Source organism: Gymnodraco acuticeps, unplaced genomic scaffold (assembly GCF_902827175.1).
Source record: "Gymnodraco acuticeps unplaced genomic scaffold, fGymAcu1.1, whole genome shotgun sequence".
In the NCBI taxonomy this organism is placed as follows: Eukaryota; Metazoa; Chordata; class Actinopteri; order Perciformes; family Bathydraconidae; genus Gymnodraco; species Gymnodraco acuticeps.
In genome coordinates, this window is record NW_022990174.1 from 21,241 (window position 1) to 48,755 (window position 27,515).

At 43.4% G+C, this 27,515-nt stretch overlaps 1 protein-coding gene across 1 annotated transcript; it reads right to left on the bottom strand.

Annotated features, from left to right (window-relative positions):
* Positions 1–511: 511 nt before the first annotated feature.
* On the bottom strand, positions 512–27,276 carry LOC117547182 (zinc finger protein 135-like). Its single transcript, XM_034217738.1, is given in 6 exon segments — positions 512–1,785; positions 1,787–1,879; positions 1,881–1,961; positions 1,963–2,988; positions 25,506–25,571; positions 26,963–27,276. Coding segments are annotated over 5 exon segments (1,311 nt in total). The 5' UTR covers positions 25,539–25,571; positions 26,963–27,276; the 3' UTR covers positions 512–1,707.
* Positions 27,277–27,515: the final 239 nt, after the last annotated feature.

The following is a 27,515-nucleotide window of genomic DNA, read 5'->3' on the forward strand; positions in this document are numbered from 1 at the left end:
GTTGAGGAGGTCAGGTTTCTGTAGATGCTGTCGATTTTGGATTGAAAGAATGAGAGGAAAAGAATTGCACTGTGCAGTTGTGAAGGATGGGGTGGTGTTGTCGCAGGGTTTAAGGAGTGTGCTGATGGTGGAGAACAGAGCCTTGGGGTTGCTGGAGCCGGAGTGTATCAGTTGTGAGTAGTAGTTGGTCCGGGCTGCTTTGAGCGCATTATTGTACTGATGTAGGTGGTCGGGTGTAGGCATGGAGATGAACTGTTAGAGTGGTTTTCTTATGGAGGCGTTCCAGTTGGCGTTTTTGTGATTTCATTTGGCGGAGTTCAGCGGTGTACCAGGGAGCTGAATGTGTGAAAGAGACAGTTTTAGTTTTTGGGGAGCCAGTTCATCAAGACAGGAGGAGAGGGTGGTGTTGTAGTAGTCCACTAGTTGACATGGATTGTCAGGCGCGGGGGGGGATGGGAAGGCGGACATCTTGCGGGTGATGCAAGCTGAGAGTGCTGAGGGAGACCAGGGATTTTAGGTTTCTGAAGGTTATTGTGCGCTTGTGTTTTTGGATGGGGATGGGGATATTGATGTCCATGGTGATGGCCAGGTGGTCGGAGATATGAGGGTCGAGACTGGATAGGTGGTGGGCGGTGAGACCTGTGGAGCAGACTAGGTCAAGGATGTGTCCGTGGCTGTGTGTGGGGAAGTTGATGTGCTGTGTGAAGTTGAAGCACTGCAGAGTTTCCAGAAATTCAATGGCATATATGCTGGTTGGGTCATCAATGTGGATATTGAAATCCCCTACGAGGAGCACAGATTTAGATATTGCAGATAGCTGGGTTAGAAGGTCAGAGAGGTCGGAGAGAAAGGTGGGATTTTGTTTTGGAGGGTGGTAAATGATGGCTGTGACCAGGGGAGTGGGACCAGAGAGCTTAAATACCAGGTGCTCGAATGAGGGAATATCAGGGATGGAGATGGTGGTGGCTTTCACATCCTTCCTAAAAATAGCAGCAAGACCACATCTAACAATGAACAAGTGAAACTAACAGGTCTCACACAGAGACACCACACTACACATGCTGCACACGTCACACAAGCAGCCCAGAGGAGAAGGATTATGAAAACTAAATTATGATGTCTCGAGAAAAAATAAGACACAAGACAAGTGAATAGATGCAACAATATAAAACCCTATAAAATAAAGTGAACATATAGGTACAACAGAAATACAAATGAATAGTAATAGAAACGACATAATTCTAATAAAGGTTAAACGATTAAAATATAAAGAAACCAACGTAAAAATTAATGTTGCTATTGAAACTGTTAAATAACTAATATAAGATAAAACCCTTCCTATATCATAAATGAAACAATATAAAAGTAGGTAAATAATAAAGACTAAAAGACCATTTAAAGTGGGGGCTTGCTAATAAAAAGCTAATCTAAAGAGATGGGTCTTTAGAAGGCGTTTAAAAATGTCCACTGAGCCTCTCTGATATTTCCTGGTGTTCCACAGTTTGGGAGCGTAGTGGATAAAAGCCTCACCCATTTTATTTTGGGGGATTTTAGGGATATTTAAATAGCTGAAGAGGACCTTAGGACTTGTCCAGGGACATCAAACGAGACTGACTCTGTGAATTGAAGTCTGTTTAGAAAGACTTCAAATATAAAAGAACATCAGGAGGAGGAAACAGCTAGCTTGGCTCTCATAGTTGTTCAAAACTATAAGGTGTGGATTCGCTCGTGGAGCTTAAGGTGAGAACTTTGAGAATACGTTTTCCCACACTCTTCACACCAGTACAGGGTTTTCTCCAGAATGAATACGTTGATGTTTTTGGAGAGCACCTGATTTAGTGAACGTTTTCCCACACTCTTCACACCAGTATGGTTTTTCCTCCTGTGTGAATACGATGATGTTTTTTTAGATTACCTGATTCCCTGAATGTTTTCCCACACTCTTCACAGCTGTACGGTTTTTTCTCCTGTATGAATACGTTGATGTGATTTTAGATTACCTGATTGCCTGAATGTTTTCCCACACTCTTCACACCAGTACGGTTTTTCTCCTGAGTGAATACGTTGATGTTTTTGGAGAGCACCTGATGAAGTGAACGTTTTCCCACAGTCTTCACACCAGTACGGTTTTTCTCCTGTGTGAATACGTTGATGTGTTTGGAGAGCACCTGATTCCCTGAATGTTTTCCCACACTCTTCACAGCTGTACGGTTTTTCTCCTGTATGAATACGTTGATGTTTTCGGAGATCACCTGAATGAGTGAATGTTGTTCCACACTCTTCACAGCTGTACGGTTTTTCTCCAGTGTGAATGCGTTGATGTGTTTTTAGATTACCTGATACCCTGAATGTTTTCCCACACTCTTCACAGCTGTACGGTTTTTCTCCAGTGTGAATACGTTGATGTTTTTTTAGATCACCCAATTCCCTGAATGTCTTCCCACACAACTCACAGCTGTACGGTTTTTCTCCGGTATGAATACGTTGATGTTTTTGGAGAACACCTGATTGAGTGAACTTTTTCCCACACTCTTGACACCAATACGGGTTTTCTCCAGTGTGAATACGTTGATGTGTTTTTAGATGACCTGATTGAGTGAATGTTTTCCCACACTCTTCACAGCTGTACGGTTTTTCTCCAGTGTGAATACGTTGATGTTTTTTTAGACAACCCAATTCCCTGAATGTCTTCCCACACAACTCACAGCTGTACGGTTTTTCTCCGGTATGAATACGTTGATGTTTTTGGAGAACACCTGATTGAGTGAACGTTTTCCCACACTCTTGACACCAGTAAGGTTTTTCTCCAGTGTGAATACGTTGATGTGTTTTGAGATCACCTGATGTAGTGAACGTTTTCCCACACTCTTCACAGCTGTACGGTCTTTCTCCAGTGTGAATACGCAGGTGGCACTTTAAATGTGCAGATGTTGTAAAGGATTTTTCACATTGCTGACAGCCGTGACGTCTCTCTCTTCCTTTCATTTTCTAGAACAGACGGACAAAGAAAGAGAGAAAGTAAATCTAAAAAGCATAAATACATACAGTTACAATACAATAAAAACTCACTTAATATAAACCTTGAGTTAACAAAATACTAGTTTTACTAACGGTGTGTGTTTATTACATTTGTATTATATTAGATACAGTAACAGCAACATTCTAACCACAGTAAATACCAGAGGTGGGGGATTCGAGTCACATGACTTGACTCGAGTCGCATATTTTTGTGCTTTGGGACTTGCTTGTGTTACGTGCCGTAGTGTTTGTGTGGTCGGGTGTGTGTTTTCCTCTCTCTCCCTCTGATTGTCCCCAGGTGCAGCCTCTCCCTAGGTGCTCCTAATTGACAATCAGGGCTTCCATATAGGACCGGAGGAGGACGGCAGTGAGACGCCTTTTCTCTCCTTGTCATCTGGCTGCATGTGTGCAGCATGTCTCTGTGTGAGACCCAGCATAGTTGTGTGTTGTTTATTGTAAGCTTGTTTTGTAATTTGGCTGGTGAGCCGCCTTACTTATTTGCTAATTAAAACCTCACTTAAACTCCTTCAGCATTCAGTTTCCTCTCCTTTTTTCTCTCGTCCGGCTATCTTGTGTGTCGCTACTTCCCTTGGTACCCCTAGATCTACAAGGGAACGTAACATGGGGGCTCGTCCAATCTTTGAGACAAAGAGTGAGTATTTGGTTGTTGGTTAGTGTTGATATTGTGTTTGGTGGTGAGCAGTAGTGTATATAAGTGTAGAATTGGCTGTGAAATTATTTACTGTTGAACATCTTCCTCAGTTTAGATATGGGAGTGTCTAGCTGGACTGAATCAGTCCTTCCTTCAGGCACTCATTTTTTATTTTGCCTTTTTTATTTTCGGGGTAATCCTGGGTGGGGATTTATTCCCGGTTGGGGGCAGGCGATTCAGGGTTTCGGCCGCTGATGTTTGCCTTTAAAGTCGCCTCGAGCCCGGCACGCTCCAGAAGATAGTTAGGTAAAGTTTGGTAGGCAGGATCTGGGGAAGTTTGTAAATAAATAAATAATAATATTTGTAAATAGCCGTTGCTAAGGATGGTTTTTGTGTTGGAGCAGTTTGTGGCCAGTCCTACTGTGGGTCAGCTAGACGGGGGCAGGAAGGTTGATTTGCGGTTAGTTGCTGACCATTATCATGTTTCGGTCTCCTCTGCTCTGGTAAAAAGTGAACTCAAGGCTACTTTGATAACTGGACTAGTTGAACAGGGGGTTTTGAGGCGGCCTGCTTTAGTGGAATCTCCTGGCACGGTGGTTCAGAGTGCTACGGAACAGGCAAACATTTTCACCACACCTCAGTTTGACTCGTTTTCGGCAGGATCCTCACCTACGGGGTCTAAATTAGATGCCAGGGTAAAAGTGCGTATGGCCCGTCTCCAGTGTGAGAGGGAGGAGCGTGAGCGAGAGTTTCAGCTCAGGAGGGAGCTGGAGGTCAGGAAGCAGGAGCTGGAGATCAGGAAGCTGGAGGCAGACACTGCTGTCCGGATGCGTCAGCTAGAGCTCCAAGCAGCTGTGGTGGGTGATTCTGCAGTTACACCTTCTGGTCCTGCTGCCTCCTTTGACGTGAGCAGGCATATTTCTTTGGTCCCTGTGTTTCGTGAATCAGAGGTGGAAGTCTATTTTGGTGCATTTGAGCGCTTTGCTGCTGCCCTGCACTGGCCAGAAGACATGTGGGCTATTCTTTTACAGTGCAAGCTAGTCGGCAAGGCTCAAGCGGCTTGCTCTTCTCTTTCTGTCGAGGACAGTTTGGTGTATGAGAAGGTGAAAGGTGCTATTCTCAGGGCATATGAGCTTGTGCCTGAGGCCTACAGGCAGCGTTTTCGCGGCATGAAGAAAGCTTCTGGCCAAACATACATGGACTTCGCGAGGGAGAAGAAAGCCCTCTTTGACAGGTGGTGTAGAGCGTGTAAAGCTGATGACATTACTTCAGTCTGTGAGCTGATGATGTTAGAGGAGTTTAAAAACTGTGTACCGGAGCGTACGGTAGTCTACCTGAATGAGCAGAAAGTGACTACCCTTCAGCAGGCTGCCACTCTGGCAGACGAGTTTGCGCTGATACATAAGAGTGTTTTTTTTCAGCGGGATCCTCCTCAGCGGGACACTTATCGGAGAGCTCCTGACAATTATGTTCCCTGTGCCAGTGTTCCATTGTTAGGTCCCAGGATAGACAGAGCTTGTTATTTTTGTTTTGACCCAGGTCATATGATAGCAGACTGTGCAGCTTGGAAGCGAGAGCGGGCAGCAGGTGGCACGCACCCAAAAGGGGTGGGCCTGATTAAAACAGTGTGTCCTAGTAGGCAGGTCACTGTTAAAATGGGCCCTGATGAGTGTTTTAAGCCATTCATCTCCACTGCTTTTGTCTCTCTGTCAGGGAAGGTGGAGGATCAGCGGCAGGTTGCTATGTTACGAGACAGTGGCAGCTCACAGTCATTCATTCTTGCGAGTGCCCTGCCCTTGAGTAATGAGTCCGCCTGTGATGTAAGTGCCGTGGTAAGAGGTATTGAAATGGGTTTTGTGCCTGCACCTCTCCACAATGTCCATGTCCAGTCTGAACTGGCTACTGGTTTCTTTCCAGTTGCTGTGCTCCCCAAATTTCCTGTCGACGGTGTGGATGTCATAATGGGTAATGATATAGCCGGGGGTAAAATGTATCCTCAGGGCAGTTATCCTCACTGTAGGGCTCGTAACAGACGTGTCACACGTGCTCATTCTGTTTCTCTCCCAGGTCCCGACACTGAGAGATTGTGTTTTTATTGTCTTGACCCTGGTCATTTAGCGGCGGAGTGTGTGGCTTGGAAGCAGCAGGTGGCAGCTTCCAAGCATTCTATAGTATGCTTGTGAATTATGTGATGAGTGTTGTTGGTAACTGTGACCAAACACTTGTTTGGTTTTATGGGGGGAAGTGTTACGTGCCGTAGTGTTTGTGTGGTCGGGTGTGTGTTTTCCTCTCTCTCCCTCTGATTGTCCCCAGGTGCAGCCTCTCCCCAGGTGCTCCTAATTGACAATCAGGGCTTCCATATAGGACCGGAGGAGGACGGCAGTGAGACGCCTTTTCTCTCCTTGTGATCTGGCTGCATGTGTGCAGCATGTATCTGTGTGAGACCCAGCATAGTTGTGTGTTGTTTATTGTAAGCTTGTTTTGTAATTTGGCTGGTGAGCCGCCTTACTTATTTGCTAATTAAAACCTCACTTAAACTCCTTCAGCATTCAGTTGCCTCTCTTTTTTTCTCTCGTCCGGCTATCTTGTGTGTCGCTACTTCCCTTGGTACCCCTAGATCTACAAGGGAACGTAACACTTGACTAACATAGATAACATCCTCGACTTGACTTTGACTTGGTATCCATGACTTGAGACTTGAGACGGATGACTCGAAAGGACTTTACTTTCTAAAATAAAATATTTGCATTTGTATTGTAGGAAGCCCCTAAAGGGCAATGAAAACAAAGAGTGAGAGAAAGTAACTTGTTTGCAGGAGAAAGTTACCAGTGCGCCAAGTAGGAAGTGGAGTGCATAGGAGACAGACGTTTCATTACAGATTGTTATGTTTATGTGGGGAAATGGCAGTGCATACATTATTTGAGATATATTTCGATGTCGGACTTCATTTTAGGGACATTTCGGCCAGGAGAGCTATTTGTTTAAGCACCGGATCGGCAAAACAGGAGAGTCTGTGAACCAGTCTGCCTTGATCTATGAATTCATGTCCGTGACTCTCACAGTATCTGCTGCCCACAGCTGTTTTATATAAGGAAAATCTTCACTTCATGAAATCTCTGCAGCACCAGGAGGCAGTAACGTGTAACTCAGCAGAATCTGAGAGGAGCAGCACCAGCTGCAAAGAGCTGTGCCTTTTACTTCACTGTGTTTACCTTCACTAGAACAGATAAATAGTAATTGCAGGCTGCTACGTTTTAACAACACACACCTCTACACACACACATATCGTACTGCCTGATTATTCCCCATATTACCTGTTTTATGATTTCAGAGCCCCACTCTCCATTGTTGCTAATGTTAAAAATAAAACTCTACTTTTCATAACCACCGTCTTTTAACTGATTTAAATGCGGAAACTGGGGTTATTCATCAAGATTTCGTATGACTTGACTTGCTTGACTCTCACCCCAGTAACTTGAGACTTGCACATGTATGACTTACTCCCACCTCTGGTATATACAGGAGACAGAGGGAGATGGCATCACTGCGCGTCTCAGTATGCTCCGTTAGTCTTGTGTTTGTTTTTTTGGTCTAATTATTGTCTAAACTTTGTTGTCTCTGTATGAAACGTCATTTTGAGAGACCATGCTTTTGATCCTGTCGATTATATTTTCCTTTTAGCAGACCATGTCTGGCCATACAACTTTCCAAGACACACCTGAGTGACAGCACAAGCAGGTATGGCGAGGAGTCCCGGCCCCTACGCTGCTACAGCCGTGAGGCTATGCTGGAGCTACAATGCGATCGGCATCATACGAATACATCAAGCCATCTGTGCTCTTCAATATTGGATGACCTCCCTCGGGAGCCGCTTAGAAACACCAGGAAAAAGAGACAAGGAAGGAGACGAGGTGTTCAGAATCGCCTACGGCGAAGATTCAGCCGGCCACCACTTTCATCCATCATTCTCACAAACCTGCGCTCATTGATTAACAAAGTGGACACACCAAGGACATACACAAGGAACTGTCCTGAATTTCGTGAGGCCTCTTTATTATGTTTCACAGAAAGTTGGCTCCAATCTACAATGCCTGAATCTATCTTTGAGGTATCCGGATTCAACCTTGTTCGAGCAGACAGCGATGCGAACTCGGGGAAAACCAGAGGAGGCGGTATTTGTGTGTATATTATTAACCTGTTAAGCCCCATTCCCCGCAGGCGGGGGAGAAACCACAACATCTGCAAGCAGCAGTTGGCGCGTTCACACCGGAGTACTTTTCCCACAATAGTTAATCAGAACTACGATATATTTGCGTTCACACCAAAAAGCCTTTTGTGAAAGCAGCCATGGAGCGGTGGAGTGATGATGATGTGTCGGCGCATCTGGAGATTTACTCGGAGGACGCGATCCAGAAGCTTCTACTGAAGGCAGTTTCCAACGCGAAAATGTACGACTGTATTTCGGTAAAGTTAGCGGCCATGGGAATCGTCCACAGCGCTAAGTCGTGCCGGGACAAAATAAAGAAACTGAAGCAGGACTACAAAAAAATAAAAGACCACAACAACAAGAGTGGTAACGGTCGGAAGACCAGCAAGTGGTACGATCGCTTGGATGCTCTGCTCGGCCACAGACCCTCATTCTCCGGCACAGCTTCGACGATCAATTCTGGCGCGATGAGGTGGGAGGCTGAAATGACGGTTGAATTGCCAAACGACGACGAATTAGGTAAAATATACTACATGCACTGCACTGTTTTAATCTGCACAATACTGGTCAGATATGTACTTTTATTTGCTCGGTAGATCGAGCTAGTCCTGCTAGGCTGAATTGGCTAACAGCTAGCTAGCTATTCTCGGCCGCTATGAAAACGTTTTGACTTGTGAATACGTGTACAATGTTCTGTAATTTGCTTCACTAACTCATGGCACTAATCAAAGGTAAAATATACTTCATGCACTTTACTGTTTTAATCTGCACAATACTGGTCTCAGATTAGGGGTGTAACGATAACCGTATTACCTTTTTTTTACGAGTGGGAAAAAAGTCTGTCATTCAGGGCAGTATCCACTACACTATATATAATCCAGGGGGCGGTATTGCGCCTAAAAGCTGTTTGCCAGCTGCCCTTAAACAACAAATGAAAAAGAAGAAAACACAACAAAACGAAAAAAATGTGTTAGTATGGCGAGTTCAGATAACACAGGAGCTAGAAGAACCACCTGCTTCTTTTAAATCAGCTGTGTGGGAACATTTCGGGTGGTGGATCGGACGAGGACGGTGTGGCTGTGTTGTTCGACAGCGATGCGGTATGCTAATGGTAACACACGCCAAACATGCTAAATCATATCAGAAGGGATCACCCAGATTTGGCAATCAACGGAGCCCGGCAAAATACAGCAGCAGTTCAACAGCTGATCCCCGCTGTTTATAAGAAGCCAATACACATGAAAGCCGAGAGACCAAAATAAATAACGGAAGCTTTTGGCATATGTTCTTCAACTGCTATGCACCCTTATGCAATAGTGGAGGACCCCAGCTTTTATTGATTGTGATTGAAAGTGATTGAAACACTATCTTATTATTTATTTTGTAATATTTTCAAGACATTCTTTTTAGTTTGACAGTTTATTGAACCTTTTTGTTTGACATCAGCCATTATAGGTAATCTGGGCATATGAGTGTGTGTGTGGGACTGTTTGTTTTTAACAGTGTAATACAGTTAATTATTCAAAATGTTAAAGGTTCCTTACATTTTTAAAACTGAAACTTGCACTACTATTCCAAATAAATAACAACAAACATGGAATTATGCATTTGGGAATTGTTTTTGCTTTTTCTTGATGTACCGAACCCGTACCGAACCGTGACCCCCAAACCGAGGTACATACCGAACCGTGAATGCTGTGAACCGTTACACCCCTATCTCAGATGTACTTTTATTTGCTCGGTAGATCGAGTTAGCAATGCTAGTCTGAAGTGGGTAACACTGTTAGCAGGCCGGAACCGAGCTAGCTAATAACATCTAGCTAGCTCGCTAGCTATTCTCGGCCGCTATGAAAACGTCTTGACTTGTGAATAAGTGTGCAGTGTTCTGTAATTTGCTTCACTAACTCATGGCACTAATCGTGTGTTTCAGGCGACGAGGTGTTTCCCATTGGATTGGAATCTAGTGAGCTTTCCCCTCCGGAAATCATCTCCCTTTCCAACCAAACGCAAAGGTACATATAAACACACTGTAACTACTCCTACGCCTTGAAAGAAGGTTACGCATCGAACTGATGTCCACTAATCACGTTTATTTCTTTCTTGGTACAATTATGAAACACCGTGATCATACATCGTTTACACTTTTTGCGCCCTTTTCACTCTCTCACAAACGTAAACATCCGGGGCTAGAGGTCACATGACTTCTGGTAAGAAAACTCTTAATCATTTTTTGACCAAATAAAACAAAGTTCAAGCATACATCAAGCAAAACACAATAAATAAGGGCACTTTGAGCGTCAGCTATTTGATCCTATCTTATACTTTACACCTGCATTGTGTACACTGTCCCTGCCTATGTCCAATGTTGTCTGTTGACAACCTACTGGTAAACACATTCCTAGTATGTTGTAAAACTACTTGGCGATTAAACTGATCTTGTATCTTGCTTATATCTCCTCTTAGGAAAGCGGGCACGGGATGACAGCTTCCTTGACACTATCATGGTGATGGATGACCGGCGTGCCATGGTCAGCAAGAAAAATGAGGACCGGCATGCCATGGCCAAAAAGGAGATGCACGACGAACTGCTGCTGCATTCACACAAGGCCCAGGAATCGCAGGACCAGCTGCTCATGGTGATGGCGCGCCGGCATATATATATATATACACTAGGGTTGCCAGAAACTGACCATGATCAAAATCGATTATTCGGCAGCACTGGCGAATAATAATCGATTAATCCTAGCCTGTATTATTAATAATAGCAGCATTGCAATAAATAAATGGTGCGCGCATCTTCAAATAAAGGCAATGGCAGGCACTTTAGACAATAACAACAAATAAACCACCATCATGTAGCCTGTATCAATAATAGCAGCATTGAAATACATTTAATAATTAGCCTATTGTTCCACGAGGAGGAACTCTTTTGACCTGCCGCTTTGTTCATCTTTAGTCGCACATGTGAGGGAGGGTGGGGGTGGGGGCGGGGGCGGTGTGTAGCGTGCTGCAGCAGCAGTCTGCTCTGCACGCAGGCTTCCTCCAAGTTTACAGTAAAACAAACTGGTGGTGTGACCAATGGTCATTTACAATTGTTAATACTATTACTATTATTAGCATTAGTCTATATTTTGGTTGAAACTAAGCCAGAAAAAAAAAAAAAAAACATAAATAAAATCGGTTTAAAAAAATAATATTCGATTATGGAGACTGTAACGATTAATCGAATAATCACTGGCATCCCTACTCTCGATATATATACCACTGTTATTAATACTGACACATAACTTTGCACTAAGGTGTGTCTGCTGCTGAGCCTACCTATTATTGTTATATATTGCCACTGTTATTATATTATTATATTTTGATACTACTGACACTTATTGATCTGATGCTGATAAATAAAAGAGAACCTACATGGCGATTAAACAGATCATGTATCTTGCTTATTTCTTCTGACATTTTATCTTTACAGTGACCTGTGTAGCATCCTATACATCTCATGTAGGTGATTATTCTGATACCATCATGTTTCATCGGTTATAAACTGGCGAAGCTTTATTTATTGTGTCCCACCCCAAATATGTGGCTTTGAAAAAGATAATTTCATTGTATTTCAAAATGGCATCCATCAACACAAGCACTATTTATAGAAAGAGAAATGGTTAAGTTTGTAATTACCAGTGTTGTGATTTCATTATTTTAATTAATTATAGTAAGGGAACATCTTAGGAGTTAGTGTACTGAGTTCCTCTCAGGAGGATATATAATAAAGATGTGTTAAAGAGCCTGTGACAGCATCCCAACAACTGTTGTGCAATGAAATATTGGGCTACTAGTCATCTCGAACCGTCAGTATAAAAAAGAAGGTGCGATACCGTTCCGATAAATATCAATAATTTCGAACATCGCGGGGAAATTCCTTCGACTCATTTTGAAGTTTTGGGGGAAGCCGGAAGTGACGTCAATGCGGGAACGCTTCACTGTGCGGCGAGAGAGCCAAACACGGACAAAGTGTGTTGTCATGCGTAGAAATGGTGAATGACTGAGTTTAGGCACGTTAATAACGTTTTAATGAAGTTGACTACAGTACATTACATTACATTTAGGGGTGCACCGAATGTGAAATTCTTGGCCGAAACCGATACCGAAAATAGGAAACAGTTGGCCGAAAACCGAATGCCGAAAGGCCGAAAATGATTAATAGAAATATATATATATATATATATAATGTATACATTTTTTACCCATGTTGTTCAGCTACCTGATTATGGAAATAGACATGATTATGGCAAAACTTAACTTAAATAATAATCACTATTATGGGTCCATAAAACATTTATTCAGCATGCATACAGTACATTTATATATGTCATGTATTATTGCTAAAAAACATGATATCGCAGTCTTAGTGTCGCCAACTCGTTTCTAATATGCAAAGACAACAAATGCGTCTATGATGTATTTTCGATCAGACGAGATCTCTCTCCCAGTCTGTGTGCGAGGGGGCGGGGCAGTTTACACACACGCAGCTGCTACATGCAGCGGAGCACACTGCGGAGATGGCGGAGAGAACGCGCTCCGAGGTGTGGTTCAACTTTACCCATCTCGATGTGGAGAATACTTGTTACCATAAGTGCAATAAGAGTTTAGCATGTAAGCACGAGCAATTTGTCTAAACATTTAGCAAAAGTGCACCACATCCAGACGGAGGAATGTACCGGGTTCGACCGTCTTTCTAGCAGCTCTGTAGCTCCATCACGAGTAATGTTTCCACGTCAGGTGTTATGTATGCTAGCAGCAACACACGGAGTTAACTACATGATACAAACATGGGTTAATGATTAGAGGAAACTGAGTTATTTAGTTTGTTAACATTTCAGCTATTCTGTTTACAGTCTGTCATCAGATTATTTAATACGATTTGTTAAAGGCTCAGGGCAATCTCGATGACAAAGGTCAATGTCCCCCCCCTGTGAGCCAGCCGCGAGCATGGTCGCCGCGTCTTTATTACGTAATCACAACAACACGTTAGGTTACCAACGTAGGCCTGTTCTGACATTCGGTGATATTTTTTCGGTGCTAAAACCCTTTTGGCCGAAAGCCGAAAGGGCCTTTTTAACCATTTTCGGCCGATAATTTTCGGTGGCCGAATATTCGGTGCATCCCTAATTACATTATTACATTACATTGCATTTAGCTGACGCTTTTATCCAAAGCGACTTACAATAAGTACATTCGACCAGGAAGACACAACCTTGAAGAAAACAGAATCATAAAGTACATCAGGTTTCATAGAGCCAAACATTTCAAGAGCTACTCAACTGGCTTTAGATAAGCCAGTCCTTTATTAGTATAAAAGTGCTTTGTTAATAGTTCTATTATCTATCTATCGAAGTGGAGTCGAAAGAGATGAGTTTTCAGTTTGCGCCGGAAGGTGTGTAAGCTATCTGCCGTCCTGATGTCAATGGGGAGCTCATTCCACCATCTTGGAGCCAGGATAGCAAACCCACGTGTTTTTGCTGATGGGAACTTGGGTCCCCATCGCAGCGAGGGCGCAGCGAGTCGTTTGGCTGATGCAGAGCGTAGTGCACGCGCTGGGGTGTACAGTTTAACCATGTCCTGGATGTACGAAGGGCCAGTATATTCATATTTGTCAGTGCTTTCATGTCAATTCGGCGAACATAAACATAAATGATCGTGGTGAAGATGATGATTACATTAGAATTAAAAATCGGTAGTGAGAGCTGCTGAATTTCCTCCCGTGGGATGTGATATAAAAACAAATCGATTATTTTTGTAGTTGTAAACTCAAGTGGATGAAACTACATTTATTAGTGCTTTCATGTCAATTCGGCGAACATATGATACATGAAATGATCGTGAGGATGATGATTAAAAATCGTTTGAGCCGGTCTGCATTTCCTGATGAGAAAACAAACCGATGCTTTTTGTAGTTGTAGTACACCAACATGGATTAAACGAGTGTTTTTTTTACCACAATGTTGGGGAAATTAATGGATAAAATGCACGGATTATTATTCTTATTATTATTCCCACTCCGATCGGGACACTAGGTCCACCGTTTCCCCGCAGCGAGGCTCCCCCCGTTGACAGTTTACGCGGGCTGGGTGCAGTGGCGGACTGGCCATCGGGACGAATCCCGATGGGCCGGTACCGAAGTGGGCCGGTCGGATAAGTCACTAGCACTTCCCCCATAGGCGGCGCGTGAGGCTCAGGTTTGGGAAGGCTAAATAACTTTTTTTACCTGACGCTGCCCGCCTCCGGCGTCTATAGAAAAGAGATCAACTCAGTGTGCGGAGTTTAAATCTCTCAAGTCATATTACAGGATAAAGGAAATACAGTTTAAACTGCCGTATGCAGAGAAGACGCCGACGTGTCGCACTTATCATTCATATCACATCATCAATCAGATCATCGATCATATAATATATTTCCTTATCTGAGTCAGCTTCTCCAGCCGTATCTGGCCGTGCAACACTTACAGTGTCACATACTATATGCAGAAGTATTATTTTAAGCAACACATTATGTTGACGAAACACTCGAGTCAAATGTAATTAAAGTCAGATCCACTCGTGTCTTAGATGGGGCAGTGATATCATAAAACGATACGCTTTCAAACACTCGGTAGGCCTAGTTATTTTGTAACCAGTTGTTCTGTATTCTCCTTGCAGCAACTCTGTGGCTTTGATCCTGGATTATATGTTTAAGTCATGGATGTTTAAAGCTCATATTTGTCTAATATTAGTTTACTTTTCATTAATGAAGTATGACGCTGCGCTGTCAGTACACTTGTCCCTGTTTGTGATTGGTCAAATGTAGCTAACCCCGTCCCTTTCACGTGAACGTGCTCTCAGCTGGAGAGAGAAACCCTGGCTTGATTTACCGAGTTGATAACCAGCGTCGTAGGACCGTTTAGCGAGATCTCGTTTGTTTGTTAGTTTGTTGTTGTTAGTTTGTTTGCTACTCAAACATATCCAGGGTATGTTGAACTGGCTTCGTAGTACAGGGCACAGGTGGCTAGCAGCGCTAATGTCAAAGACACACACATTATACATTATATTTGTATTTTACCAGGATGCAGTGACACAAATATTAGGGAAGGCTTAGCCTTCCCTAGCCTACAGCACCCGCCGCCCCTGACATCCCCCCACTCCCCCGTTGACAATTTACTAGCGGTACCAAAGTGGGCCGGTCGAGAGTCCCGGGATGATTTTTAGTCTCTTTCCACCACTGGCTACATGACCGTATGATCACCCATATTGACGCACCTAATTCCTAAACTTCTAACCGATACAACATAAACCGATCCTTCAGCCTCATATGAGCTCTCAGACACGTTCAAAAGTAAACTGTCATCGCTGTCTGAGCTTGCTGCTGTGTGCACCATCGTACGTTTACATGCAGATGCTGGGATCCTGAACGGTGCAGCTGGAGCGCTGTGCCCGCAATGACGTCACATTGGCGGGACTTGAAGAATCCCCGAGAAGATCCAGAAAATGGTCAACATTGAAGGGCAGATTAATGGATATCAAAGTACAAATATCCAAAATCAGTTCAGTAACGATTTTCAAGGGGACAATATTTACTCAAATTAATGGGTTTGGATGATGGGGGAAACTCGTGTCACAGGCTCTTTAACTGCTGAGCCTATTTACTGTGCATACAACACACCTGGCAGTTTGTTATTATATTGCCACACTGTTTTGATACTGACATTTTATCTTTGCACTAAGGTGTGTCTGCACTATTGTAATTTAGATAGATAGATCTTTAATTTGTCATTGTATAGGTACAACGAAATTACAATGAACTCAAGGTGCCAACAGGCAGCAACAACAAGACAATATAAAAACAACAAGACAATATAAAAAAAACAAGACACTATAAAAACAAGAAATGGGACTTAAATAGACATGATAAGGAATATGTACATAAATACATAATAAATTAAAGGGGACCTATCATGCAAAATGCACTTTTGTACGTCTTTTATACATGAATATGTGTCCCCGGTGTTCCAGGGAACTCACCAAGTGCCAGAAAACACAACCCTCTCTCTTTTCCTCCATACCCAAATCTCTTAAAAAGGGGCTGCAACGGATCTGATACAGACTGATCCAGATTTGAACACTTCTATGATGTCACAGAAGTGGAGCTACGGCTATTGGGCCAACTCCACCAATCAGGAGGAGACAGCCACGGACATTGCCGTTCAAAAGCGCTGGAGACGCTGTAGTGCATATGCCAGGCCTGTAGATGGTGCTGTTCTCACAGAATCAGCCCATGCAAAGACAGTGTTAAATTGAGCGAAATGAGGAATGGCTAAAATGCATGATGTGTTTGGTATTTTGAAAAATAAAAAGTATAAATATGCCTTACACTACATTATTCAAATATAGCATGATAGGTCCACTTTAAAAATTGCACGATTCCCCTCGTATTGCACGGAAGGCTTATATAATTTAAATATTAGCAGCGTTTAGTGCACATATGGCCCTGGGAAAAAAAACTGAATTTGAGTCTGTTTGTCCGGGAAGACATGGTACAGAAACGCCTGCCTGAGCGCAACCGAACAAAGTGCTTGTTACCCGGGTGGTGTGGATCCTTGAGGATTTTGACTGCCTTCTTAAGGCAACGAGAGCTGTACAGAACCTCCAGGGAGGGGAGGGGGCAACCGATGATCTTCTGGGCCGAGTTGATCACCCTTTGGAGCGCACCCCTCTCTGCGGCTGTGCAGCTGAGGAACCACACGTAGATGCAGTAGGTGAGGATGCTTTCCACGGCGCAGCGATAGAACAGGGTTCCTGCAGGTTTCGCCTACTCAAATGTAAGACTTTTTAAGACCTTTTAAGACCACTTTGAATAGAATTTAAAACCTATTTCAAGAAAGTATGAAGGAAAATTGCTATGAAATAAGAAATACGTCCCATAATTACTTATAAAGTAAATGTATTCGTGTTCAACATAAGAACAATTACTGAACATAACAGTACAGTACTGTGTTAGCGTGTTAGACCAAAAGTGTGTGTGTGTGTGTGTGTGTGTGAGAGTGTGTGTTAGGGCTGTGCAATTAATGGTATTTTAATCGCAATTACGATTTTAGCCTGCCACAATTACGAAAACAACATAATCGAAAAAAAACGAATTTAGCTTTGCTAGGTTGTGACAGTGCACTACAACATATTTGATTTAATTAATTTTAGTCTAATTTATTTGTATTCATCATATTTATATATGTTTAATAGCTTGTGGAAGTGCGCTCCAAAATATGTGTTGATCTTGTTTATTGGCATTTATTATTTTGATATTATTTATTTAAATGTATAATTTATTTAATTTAGTATTGTTTTTTCAGTTGAATTATACGGAGCCCTGGAGGGTTCATAGAGAGAAAAATAAATAAAACGTGGCCACGTTTTACTTTCTCGTGCGCACGCTTTAGTAACTCGTGCGCACGAGTTACTTAAAAGCGTGGCCTCGTTTTATTTAAATTGAGGGATTCCTGTCCGTGACTCACAGTGTCTGCTGCCCACAGCTGTTTTATAGAAGGAAAACCTCCTTCACTTTATGAAATCTCTGCGGCACCAGTGGCCTGTACTACGAAGCAGGATTGGCTATTTACACTATTCATTCATGAAGTATGACGCTGCGCTGTCAGCACGCGTCTCAATGTTTGTGATTGGTCAAATGTTGCTAACCCCGTCCCTTTCACCTGAGCACGCTCTCAGCCGGACAGAGAAACCCTGGTTGATTTACTGAGTTGATAACCAGCTTCGTAGGACCGCTTATGGACATCGCGTTTGTTAGGGTCAGTTAAGCCGGGTAAATCGAACATGTCCAGGTCCAGGGTCTGTTGAACTGGCTTCGTCGTACAGGGCACTGGAGGCAGTAACGTGTAACTCAGCAGAATCTGAGAAGAGCAGCACCAGCTGCAAAGAGCTGTGCCTTTTACTGTTTACTTCACTGCGTTTCCCTTCATTAGAACCGCTGAATAGAGATCGAGGCTGCTACGTTTAACCACACACACCTATACACACATCGAACTACCAGAGTATTCCCCCTCGCTTTATGAAGGAGATCGTCCTGTCACCGGGGCGCATGATGTGTGTGTGTGTGTGCTCAGCTCCGCTCTGTGTGCGTGTTCGTGTGTATCCGACACCACCGGCATTTGTTTTCAAATTACCACGAACAGTACTTTAAACAAATCTGGTTCCCCATAGTTAAGTGTATTCCCAAGTGAAAGAAATGTGTTTAATCTTAATCTCGATGTGCTATAGTCCTGCCGGAGTGCACCGGAACGAACGATACTATCATAAACAAATGCCCCCCCACACACACACACACACATACAAAACGAGGCCATGCTTTATTAACTCGTGCGCACGCTTTATTAACTCGTGCGCACGCTTTAGTAACTCGTGCGCACGCTTTAGTAACTCGTGCGCACGCTTTAGTAACTCGTGCGCACGAGTTACTAAAGCGTGCGCACGAGAAAGTAAAACGTGGCCACGTTTTATTTATTTTTCTCTCTATGAACCCTCCAGGGCTCCGTAGAATTATACGTTCAGGGTGATCCACAGTTAAAAAGATACTGTTCAAATTATTATTTGTTTTAAAGTTCAATAAATGGATGTTTTCAAAGTCAATGAATAATCGTATTTAATAATCGTGATATCAATTATTGACCAAAATAGTCGTGATTATGATTTTTACCATAATCGAGCAGCCCTAGCGTGTGTGTGTGTCTGTGTGTGTGTGTCTTTCATCGTTGCTGTTGTATGATTGGTGTTTAGCTACGGTATTTAGCGTCTACAGCAACTCCGCTTTTAGGGTTGACGTAGACCCAAACGTCACCCGGACTTTTTAAGACCCCGCGGGAACCCTGTAGAACAGGGGTGGCCAACCAGTCAGAGGTTAAGAGCCACATTTTTTCTATGTTACTGCAAAGCGCCACATCAAACACACAGTCACTGATACCGCTTGTTTCAGTTTTTTGTTTTCTGGAGACAAGATTTCAACCACGTCACTGATGCATCTTTGTGGCATTGGGATATTTTTTTTTTAAATCCTCTGGAGCAGAGAGGAGCTGTGGATTATTGTTATTGATTAATGCATCAGTGTTTCTTAGGGTCAAAAACACTAAACTCACAACTTCAAATGAAAGCGTTTAGTTTATTTAATAAAAGAGCTCATGTTCAATGTGAAAAGTGACAGTAGTTATAGATTATTTGCAATTTGGTGCGATATATATATATTTTTTTAAATTATATATTTTTTTTAAACACCTTGAATTTCAGGGGGGGGCGCGGGGCTCCGTTGGCGGGGTGCAGCGCCCTTCCAAGACAATGGTAGGGGAAACACTGGATAGTAGTGTTTAATCAACGATAGGTTTTCCCCCCCTCAAAAAGTGATTGGTTCACTGCATCGCAGGTATTATTGTGATTGGCTGTTGGGCCACATCAAAATTAGACACGCTGTCATCCTCTCATACTGACACCTGACACCACACATACACACGTAGGGAGAGCCGGGACGAAAGTAACACGGGACGAAAGTAACGGAGCAATTTTATCCGAGCCCAAACAACTTTGACCGGCCAAATTACGTCAGAATTATCAGCATTCAATACTTAACAGACCTACTAAATATCAGGTTTAACTCTGAGGAGTAGTGTTGTCACGGTACCAACATTTTGGTTTCGATACCAAGTCAAGAATTGCGATTCCGATTATTTTTCGATACTTTTCTTAAAAAAAGGGAAACAGTCTTAAATGTAATTATTGTGCTTTATTTCACACCAGAACCATAACACAACCTTTAAACAATGAGAACAATAAATACAATAAATGACAAGAATTCGTATTAAATAAAATCAATACATTTCTTACAGACAGGCCTCGTGGTGTCCGTAGGCTTGCCCTCACTGTCAGAGATATAGCTAAAATACTTCCACATTTCGCTTCTGGCGTCTTTTTTGTCAACAAGCCGAGGGGCAGCGGCAGTTGCACTCCCACTTGCAGCCATGCTTCTCGTTTTCTCACATGCTCTGGCAGCTAGCGCGTGCACGAGTGCGGGGAGGCACTTGAGCGTGCTTTAGAGGGGCGGGACTGCAGGCACGGCTGCAGAGCAGGGAGTGGAAGCAGAGCGCTGAACACACACAGCTCTTATTTAAACGGCGCTTTCTCACCGGAGTACTTTCCGCCGTCATTCTTAAACGGAGGAATCGTAACGTTTTTAACGGCAGGGTATCGCGGTATACCTTTCAAGTATCGGTTACAACCGTGCACAACTAGTCAGGAGTCAGTGTCTCTCCCCCGAACTCACACATATAAAATTCAATATGAACTGAAGAGCCGCATGAAACTAGGCAAAGAGCCGCATGCGGCTCGAGAGCCGCAGGTTGGCCACCCCTGCTGTAGAAGGACACAAGCAGGTCCTGTCTGAGGTGGTATCTCTTGAGTATTCTCAGGAAGTAGAGTCTCTGCTGTGCCTTCATGGCGGTTGCCGTGGTGTTGGTCCTCCAGGACAGGTCCTCCGTCGGGTGAACGCCCAGGAATTTGATCACTGAGACTCTCTCCACACAGCCTCCATCAATGTACAGGGGCTGCATGTCAGTCTTCTTCCTCCTAAAGTCAATGATCATTTCCTGGGTTTTCAGCTTGTTCAGCTGCAGGTTGTTTACTTTACACAACGCTAACAGTTGCTCCACCTCTTCCATGTACGCAGTCTCGTCACCCCCTGAGATGCAGCCCACCACGGTGGTATCATCAGCTAACTTTATGATGGAGTTGCTGGTGTGGCCGGGGACGAGATCATAGGTGTAGAGGGCGTATAGTAGGGGGCTCAGCACGCAGCCCTGTGGTGACCCGGTGCTGAGACTGAGGGAGGTGGAGGTGTGGGTGCCTATCCTCACTCTCTGGGGCGATCAGACAGGAAGTTCTTAATCCATAGACACAAGGAATGGGATACTCCCAGGACTGATAGCTTGGTCACCAGTCTGTCAGGGAGGATGGTATTAAATGCCGAGCTGAAGTCCACGAAGAGCATCCGTGCGTAGCTCCCCCTACTCTCCAGGTGAGACAGGGTGGAGTGGAGAGCTGTGGCGATTGTGTCCTCCGTGGACCTGTTGGTCCTGTAGGCGAACTGGTGGGGGTCCAGACCGCGAAGGAGGGATGAGACGATGTGGGGACGGACCACCTTCTCAAAAACTTTAGTGGGGGTGGAGGTGAGTGCCACTGGACGGTAGTTATTTAGGCAGCCGATGTTGTTCTTTTTCGGCACTGGGATGATTGTGGATGTTTTCAGGCAGGATGGGACGATGGCCTGGGACAGAGACTGGTTGAAGATCTTGGTGAAGAACCCCGCCAGCTGGTCAGCGCAGTCTTTCAGCACCCGTCCCAAGACTCCGTCCGGCCCCGCTGCTTACCTCGGGTTCACTGCCTTCAGTGTGCGTCTCACCTCGTGCTCCGTGAGGATGAGGCTGCTGAGGGCAGGTGGGTGTAATGGTGTGGCTGCTTCCGATAGCCCCGTCTCGTAGCGGGCGTAGAAGGAGTTCAACTCCCCCGCCAGCTGAGGGTCACCCCCGTCGGTCGAGGGGTGGCTGGGTTTGTAGTTGGTCATCTGCTGGACCCCCTGCCACACCCGCCTGGAGTCGTTGCCCCGGAAGCACTCCTCAAACTTCCCCTTGTAGTCCATCTTGGCCCGCTTGATCCCCCGCTTCAGGTGGGCTCTGGCAGTGCTGTACAGCTCCCTCTCACCAGTCCTGAAGGCGATGTCCCTCTCCCTGACCAGGCGCTGCACCTCTCTAGTCATCCACGGCTTCTTGTTGGGATGAACCCGGATGCGCTTATCCACAGTGACGGAGTCTGAACAGTGCTTGATGTATCCCAGGACCGCTGATGTGTACTGTTCCAGGTCCTCATGCACGAAAAAACCCCAGTCGGTGTTCTCAAAACAGTCTTGCAGCTGTGGAGTGGCGTCTAAAGGCCAGGTTTTAGTCATCTTTATAGTGGTGGAAACACTTTTCGCTAGTGCTTTAGCTCTGTAGCCCCCTTTAATATTAGTGTAGACCTTGTCCAGTGTTTTATCCCCCCTCGTGGCACATTTAACATGCTGGTAGAGTCTGGGAAGCACTATCTTTAAGTTGGCATGGTTAAAGTCCCCCGCAATGATGTGGACAGCCTCAGGATACATGCTTTGTTGACTGCTAATAGTATCATGTAGCTGACTTAGCGCCGCGCTGGCATTGGCATCTGGTGGAATATATACTGCAGTTATCAATACAACATTGAACTCCCTCGGAAGGTATCTAGGTCGGCATTTAACTGTCATACATTCTAGGTTCGGGGAACAGAGGTTACTCACAGTGATTGTGCCCCTTAGTGTATATAATGAGGCCACCACCTCACGTTTTCCCCGACAATTCTCGGGTCCTGTCTAGTAGTGTTAATTTCGTTAACTAAAACAATGACGAAATATGGGTTAGGGTTAGACCTTTTTTTCCATGACGAAAACGAGACGATGACGAGACGGCACCGACGGCAGTAAACAATAACTGTAACGAAATCATCATGTAATATCGTTGACGAAAAGTGACTCGACGAAAATGTAGTTTACATATTATCAAAGATAACATTACATCTCTGATAGTCAGTTTTTCTCCCAGCAGTTCCATTTCCGGTGCTGCGGCTGGGCAGCAGCTGTGTGTCTGTGCTGCGCGCGGCGGTACATTTGAATTACACCGGGCAGCGGCACAATATGAACTGTCAGGAAGACTCGGGTCTAACTCATGCTCTAACTAACCTTATTCAACATAAAATGAAATGGCAACAACAGGGCTTGGGAGCAGTGGTCGCACTCGCGTTAACCGAATACCCCCCCGTCAGCGCGAGTGAGTGATAAATTGTGTACTCGACGGGTAATAATGGATTATGACGGAAATGTTACGATCCTGTCCGTCAAAATGACTGACAACGAAAAAGTCTAAAGCCACCACTGCTTGGCAGAAAGAAACAACGTGATATTTGGGCCCATTTTCGCTACAATGAGGCGGAGAAAAAACGCGAATGCATTGTTTCATCAGAAGGGAAGCAATGTGGCCATAACACAGGTAAAAACACCACAAACCTGAGCAGATACTCTCTGCAAAGCTGCTTAATCATTCAACCTGTGGTTTTCATCAAATAAGGACAATATATAATCTTATTTATTTATATTTGCTAAAATGACAAATTATTGGTTTTGGCTAGACTAGTTTAACTGAAATGTTCTATATAATCTGATGACTAAAAAATACTCAACAGTTTTCATTGACAAAAAGTAGACTAAAATAATTTGTTTTCTTTGACTAAAATAAGACTAAAATGCTCAGACTTTTAGTCGACTAAATCTTGACTAAAATAGTTACTGTTTTAGTCGACTAAAATAAGACTAAAATGCTCAGACTTTTAGTCGACTAAAACTTGACTAAATAAAAACAGGATGAAGGTGACTAAATATGACTAAAACTAAAAAGGAAATTTAACAAAGGACTAAGACTAAAACTAAATTAAAAAATAGCTGACGAAATTAACACTACTGTCTAGTGTATGGGAGGTGCGGTCAGCTAGCTCGATCCAATGGAGCTTTCCTAGATGGTTTGGTGAATCAAACCATCTGAGTCAAGTTAGTAATGCTCACATGTTGACACTGTTGACCACAGCATATTACTAGACCGACTGGAAAACTGGGTGGGACTTTCGGAAACAGATCTGAATTGGTTTGAATTAACATCTACATGCTTCCACTGGCTCAGATAATGAAGAACAACAAAATAAGTTACCATAGCTATGCAGATGACACACAAATTTACGTAACAATTTCACCAGGAGACTATGCTCCAATTCAAACACTGAGTAAGTGCATTGAACAAATCAATGACTGGATGTGTCAGAACTTTCTCCAATTAAACAAAGATAAAACTGAGGTAATGGTTTTTGGAGCCAAGGCAGAACGTATAAAAGTTAGCGCTGAGCTTCAGTCTGCAAAGTTCAAAACAACAGATAAAGCCAGAAATCTAGGTGTAGTCATGGACTCTGACCTGAGTTTCAACAGTCACATTAAAACAGTTACTAAATCAGCCTACTATCACCTAAAGAATATATCTAGGATTAAAAGACTAATGTCACAGCAGGATTTGGAAAAACTTGTCCATGCTTTTATCTTCAGTAGACTCGACTACTGCAATGGTGTCTTCACAGGTCTCACTAAAAAATCTATTAGAAAGCTGCAGCTGATTCAGAACGCTGCTGCTCGAGTCCTCACTGACACTAAGAAAGTGGATCACTCCAGTTCTGAAGTCTTTACACTGGCTTCCTGTGTGTCAAATAATAGATTTCAAAATACTGCTGCTGGTTTATAAAGCACTGAATGGTTTAGGCCCAAAATACATTTCTGACCTCCTGCTAAATGATGAACCATCCAGATCTCTCAGGTCTTCAGGGACTGGTCAGCTTTCTGTCCCCAGAGTCAGAACTAAACATGGAGAAGCAGCGTTCAGTTATTATGCTCCAAATATCTGGAACAAACTCCCAGAAACCTGCAGGTCCGCTGCAACTCTGACTACTTTTAAATCCAGGCTGAAGACTTTTCTTTTTGTCGCTACTTTTAATTGAACTATTCATATCTTAGACTGCACTAGATCAGATCAGATCAGATCAGATCGCCTAGCCTCGCCTCGCCTTGCCTGAAACTGAAACTGAAACTTGACTTTAAAGCAACCCAACGGAAGTTTCATGTAAGTTTAGTTCTTTCTCTCGTAGCTCGGTCTGCAGGGGTGCTAGAGACGGGAGCACGTTGATACGACCTTCCTAGCCGGAGATATAGCCGCATTTTACAATTGGGTTGCTTAAAAACAAATATTGCAAATCAAATCGCAATATCTGTCAGAAAGATCGCAATTAGATTATTTCCCCAAATCATGCAGCCCTACTTTACATCTGTGACTGTGTCTGTTCTGCAGTACTGCAAAGCTACCTGGTACAAGTGTTTGTCAACAGCTTTGAAATCAAAACTGCTCCAGCTGTTAATAATCTGCTCAAAGATTGTTGGTCCACCCTGTCAGAGACTTCCTGACTCAGCAGACCATAATAACCTGAGAGGCTGTCCAACAACATCACCTGGGACCCAAAGCATGCTCTGAACAGAGAATATGAACTGCTGCCATCTAATGGAGATTCAATAAAGTCAGACTGAAGCCTCCTTTGTGCTCCAGTCAGTCCTCTCAGTAAACACAGAGCTGAATCCAGATCAAAAGCACGCTGAAGGCTCTTTGAGCAGGTTGTCTCTCGCTGATCCTGCTGTTATGTTACATGTTTGTTTTTCATGTATTGTGTCTTGATATTAGTTTATGTTGATGTTACACATGGAGCTGCTGTTACACTATGCAAGTCACATTTCAGACCTGATCTGACCAATACAGTGTTATCGTGTCGTAATGTACAACAACGTTCTAACCTATATCTGACCATATTGTGTATTCATATTGTATTCTCTAAACAGGTTGTGATCTTTCATTTGGGGATAACAGTGTTAGGAATATATTGTGATGAAGTGCACACTGACCTGAGCTCCAGGGGTCTTTTTATTCTCCTCCATGCTGCTCTCAGTGCTCCTTCTCCGGCTGTGTCTCTGAAATAATCAACACAACTACAGCTGACACAAAACAAGACAACTCAATACAACCAACAGACACAACTAAACATATCTACAGCTACTTCGTAGGGTCATAGCAGAGGTGAGAAGTAACTAAGTACATTTACTCAAGAACTGTACTTAAGTACCATTTAGGAGGTACTTTTACTTTACTTGAGTATTTCTATTTAATGCTACTTTGTACATTTAGAACAGTTCAGAGATAAATGGTACTTTTACTCCACTACATGCATTTAATACCTTTAGTTACTTTACAGATCTGGATGAATGATGTGAAATATAATCAAGTGTTAAATCAGACTAGTTCCACCTGGAGTAAATTCTAGTGATGGCAGTTTGACACTGAAGCTTCGAACGGAGCTTCAACCCTGGACTTCCTATTCCATAGAAGCAGTGCTTCGAAGCTTGTTTCAAATCACGTGACATATGACGTCCGAAGCAGCAACTGCTTCAAATCACGTGACATGTGACGTCCGAAGCAGCAACTGCTTCATTTCCTGAATGAATCACTTGACTGGTTCGCGGTCCATTCACGTGATTCAATTCACTGCCTCGTCTCGATTCAGACAGGTGACAGGTTGAAACAGTTTAAAACTTGAGTGCTTCAACACTTTATGACCGCTCTAAAGAATGCGCAATGTGTGGGTTGTTGTCGTAGTTTGCGTTGTTGCTGTTGAGTTGTTGTTGTTATTGCATTTGATATCATTATAGAGCAAGCCAGGAAGAAAGATAGGTCGTTCTGGCTCGGGAAACACTTCGAAATGTGGAGAAGTTGTTAACAAAAAGACAATTATCAGTAATATAAAAACAGTTAAATATGTCAAGGAATAGATAGCCCAGTGGATAGGGCCGGCGGCCCGGATGCGGCGATGTCCTCCGCGCAGCTGGTTCAAATCCCGGAATGGACGTATTTTAAATCATTGCTTTTCAACTTTAATAACTGATAAAAGGCACTCTCCGCCCAAAAACATGTCTAGTACTCTCTCTTCTCAATAACCCAATACACACAATTATCAACCTTTAATTGCAAATAGAACATGATATTCAGTCTTTGTGTGTGTGTGCATCGAATATTTTTCAAGGCAAAGATACGTTAAACCCACTGCAGCCTTGCACTTCGCCAGGAGAGGACGCTGTAACTGAAGCTTCGAGAAATGAACCTATTTCTGACACAATTGTCCAAGTGGTTCGACGCTTCATTCAAAGCTTCATTTTGCCATCACTCGTAAATTCACACACACACACACACACACACACACACACACACACACACACACACACACACACACACACACACACACACCACACACACACACACACACACACACACACACACACACACACACACACACAAAGAGAGATGTTACCTCTCTCTCCTCTTCGTCCTGGTTCCTCAGTCTTTCTTCTCCTTGATAAAACACTGCCGTTAAAACACACTAATCTCCCTTTAATGCCTTTACTTGTGTTTACCGATCAGCCACGTGGTATTCAAAGCTACGAACAAAGAACGGGAGGCAACAAAAACACGGTTTAACGGACAAAAGCACGGATAAATCACCCTCCAATGATAAACTAGCTCATTGTATGTGTTTTAAAAGTCTCTTAAACACATTACATTCGGTATAACATCTGCATCAACGTCTGTTAGCAACGTGTAGCTTCTGAGGACCGGAAGCTAGAAACGAACTGCCGCAATGCATCATGGGATTAGAGTTGTTCTTTTAAACATCATTTCACTACCCCCTCTGGTGAAAACATTTAAAACACTATCGCTATTAAAATAAATAATAATTACAATATTAATAATAATAATATATATGTAAAGATGAAATGGTCAGACGGGTTTTAAAAGTTGTGGAAAAGGATTTTGTTTGTAATAATACTTCTTTATAATGATTGATCAAGTGTTCTCAAAGCTGG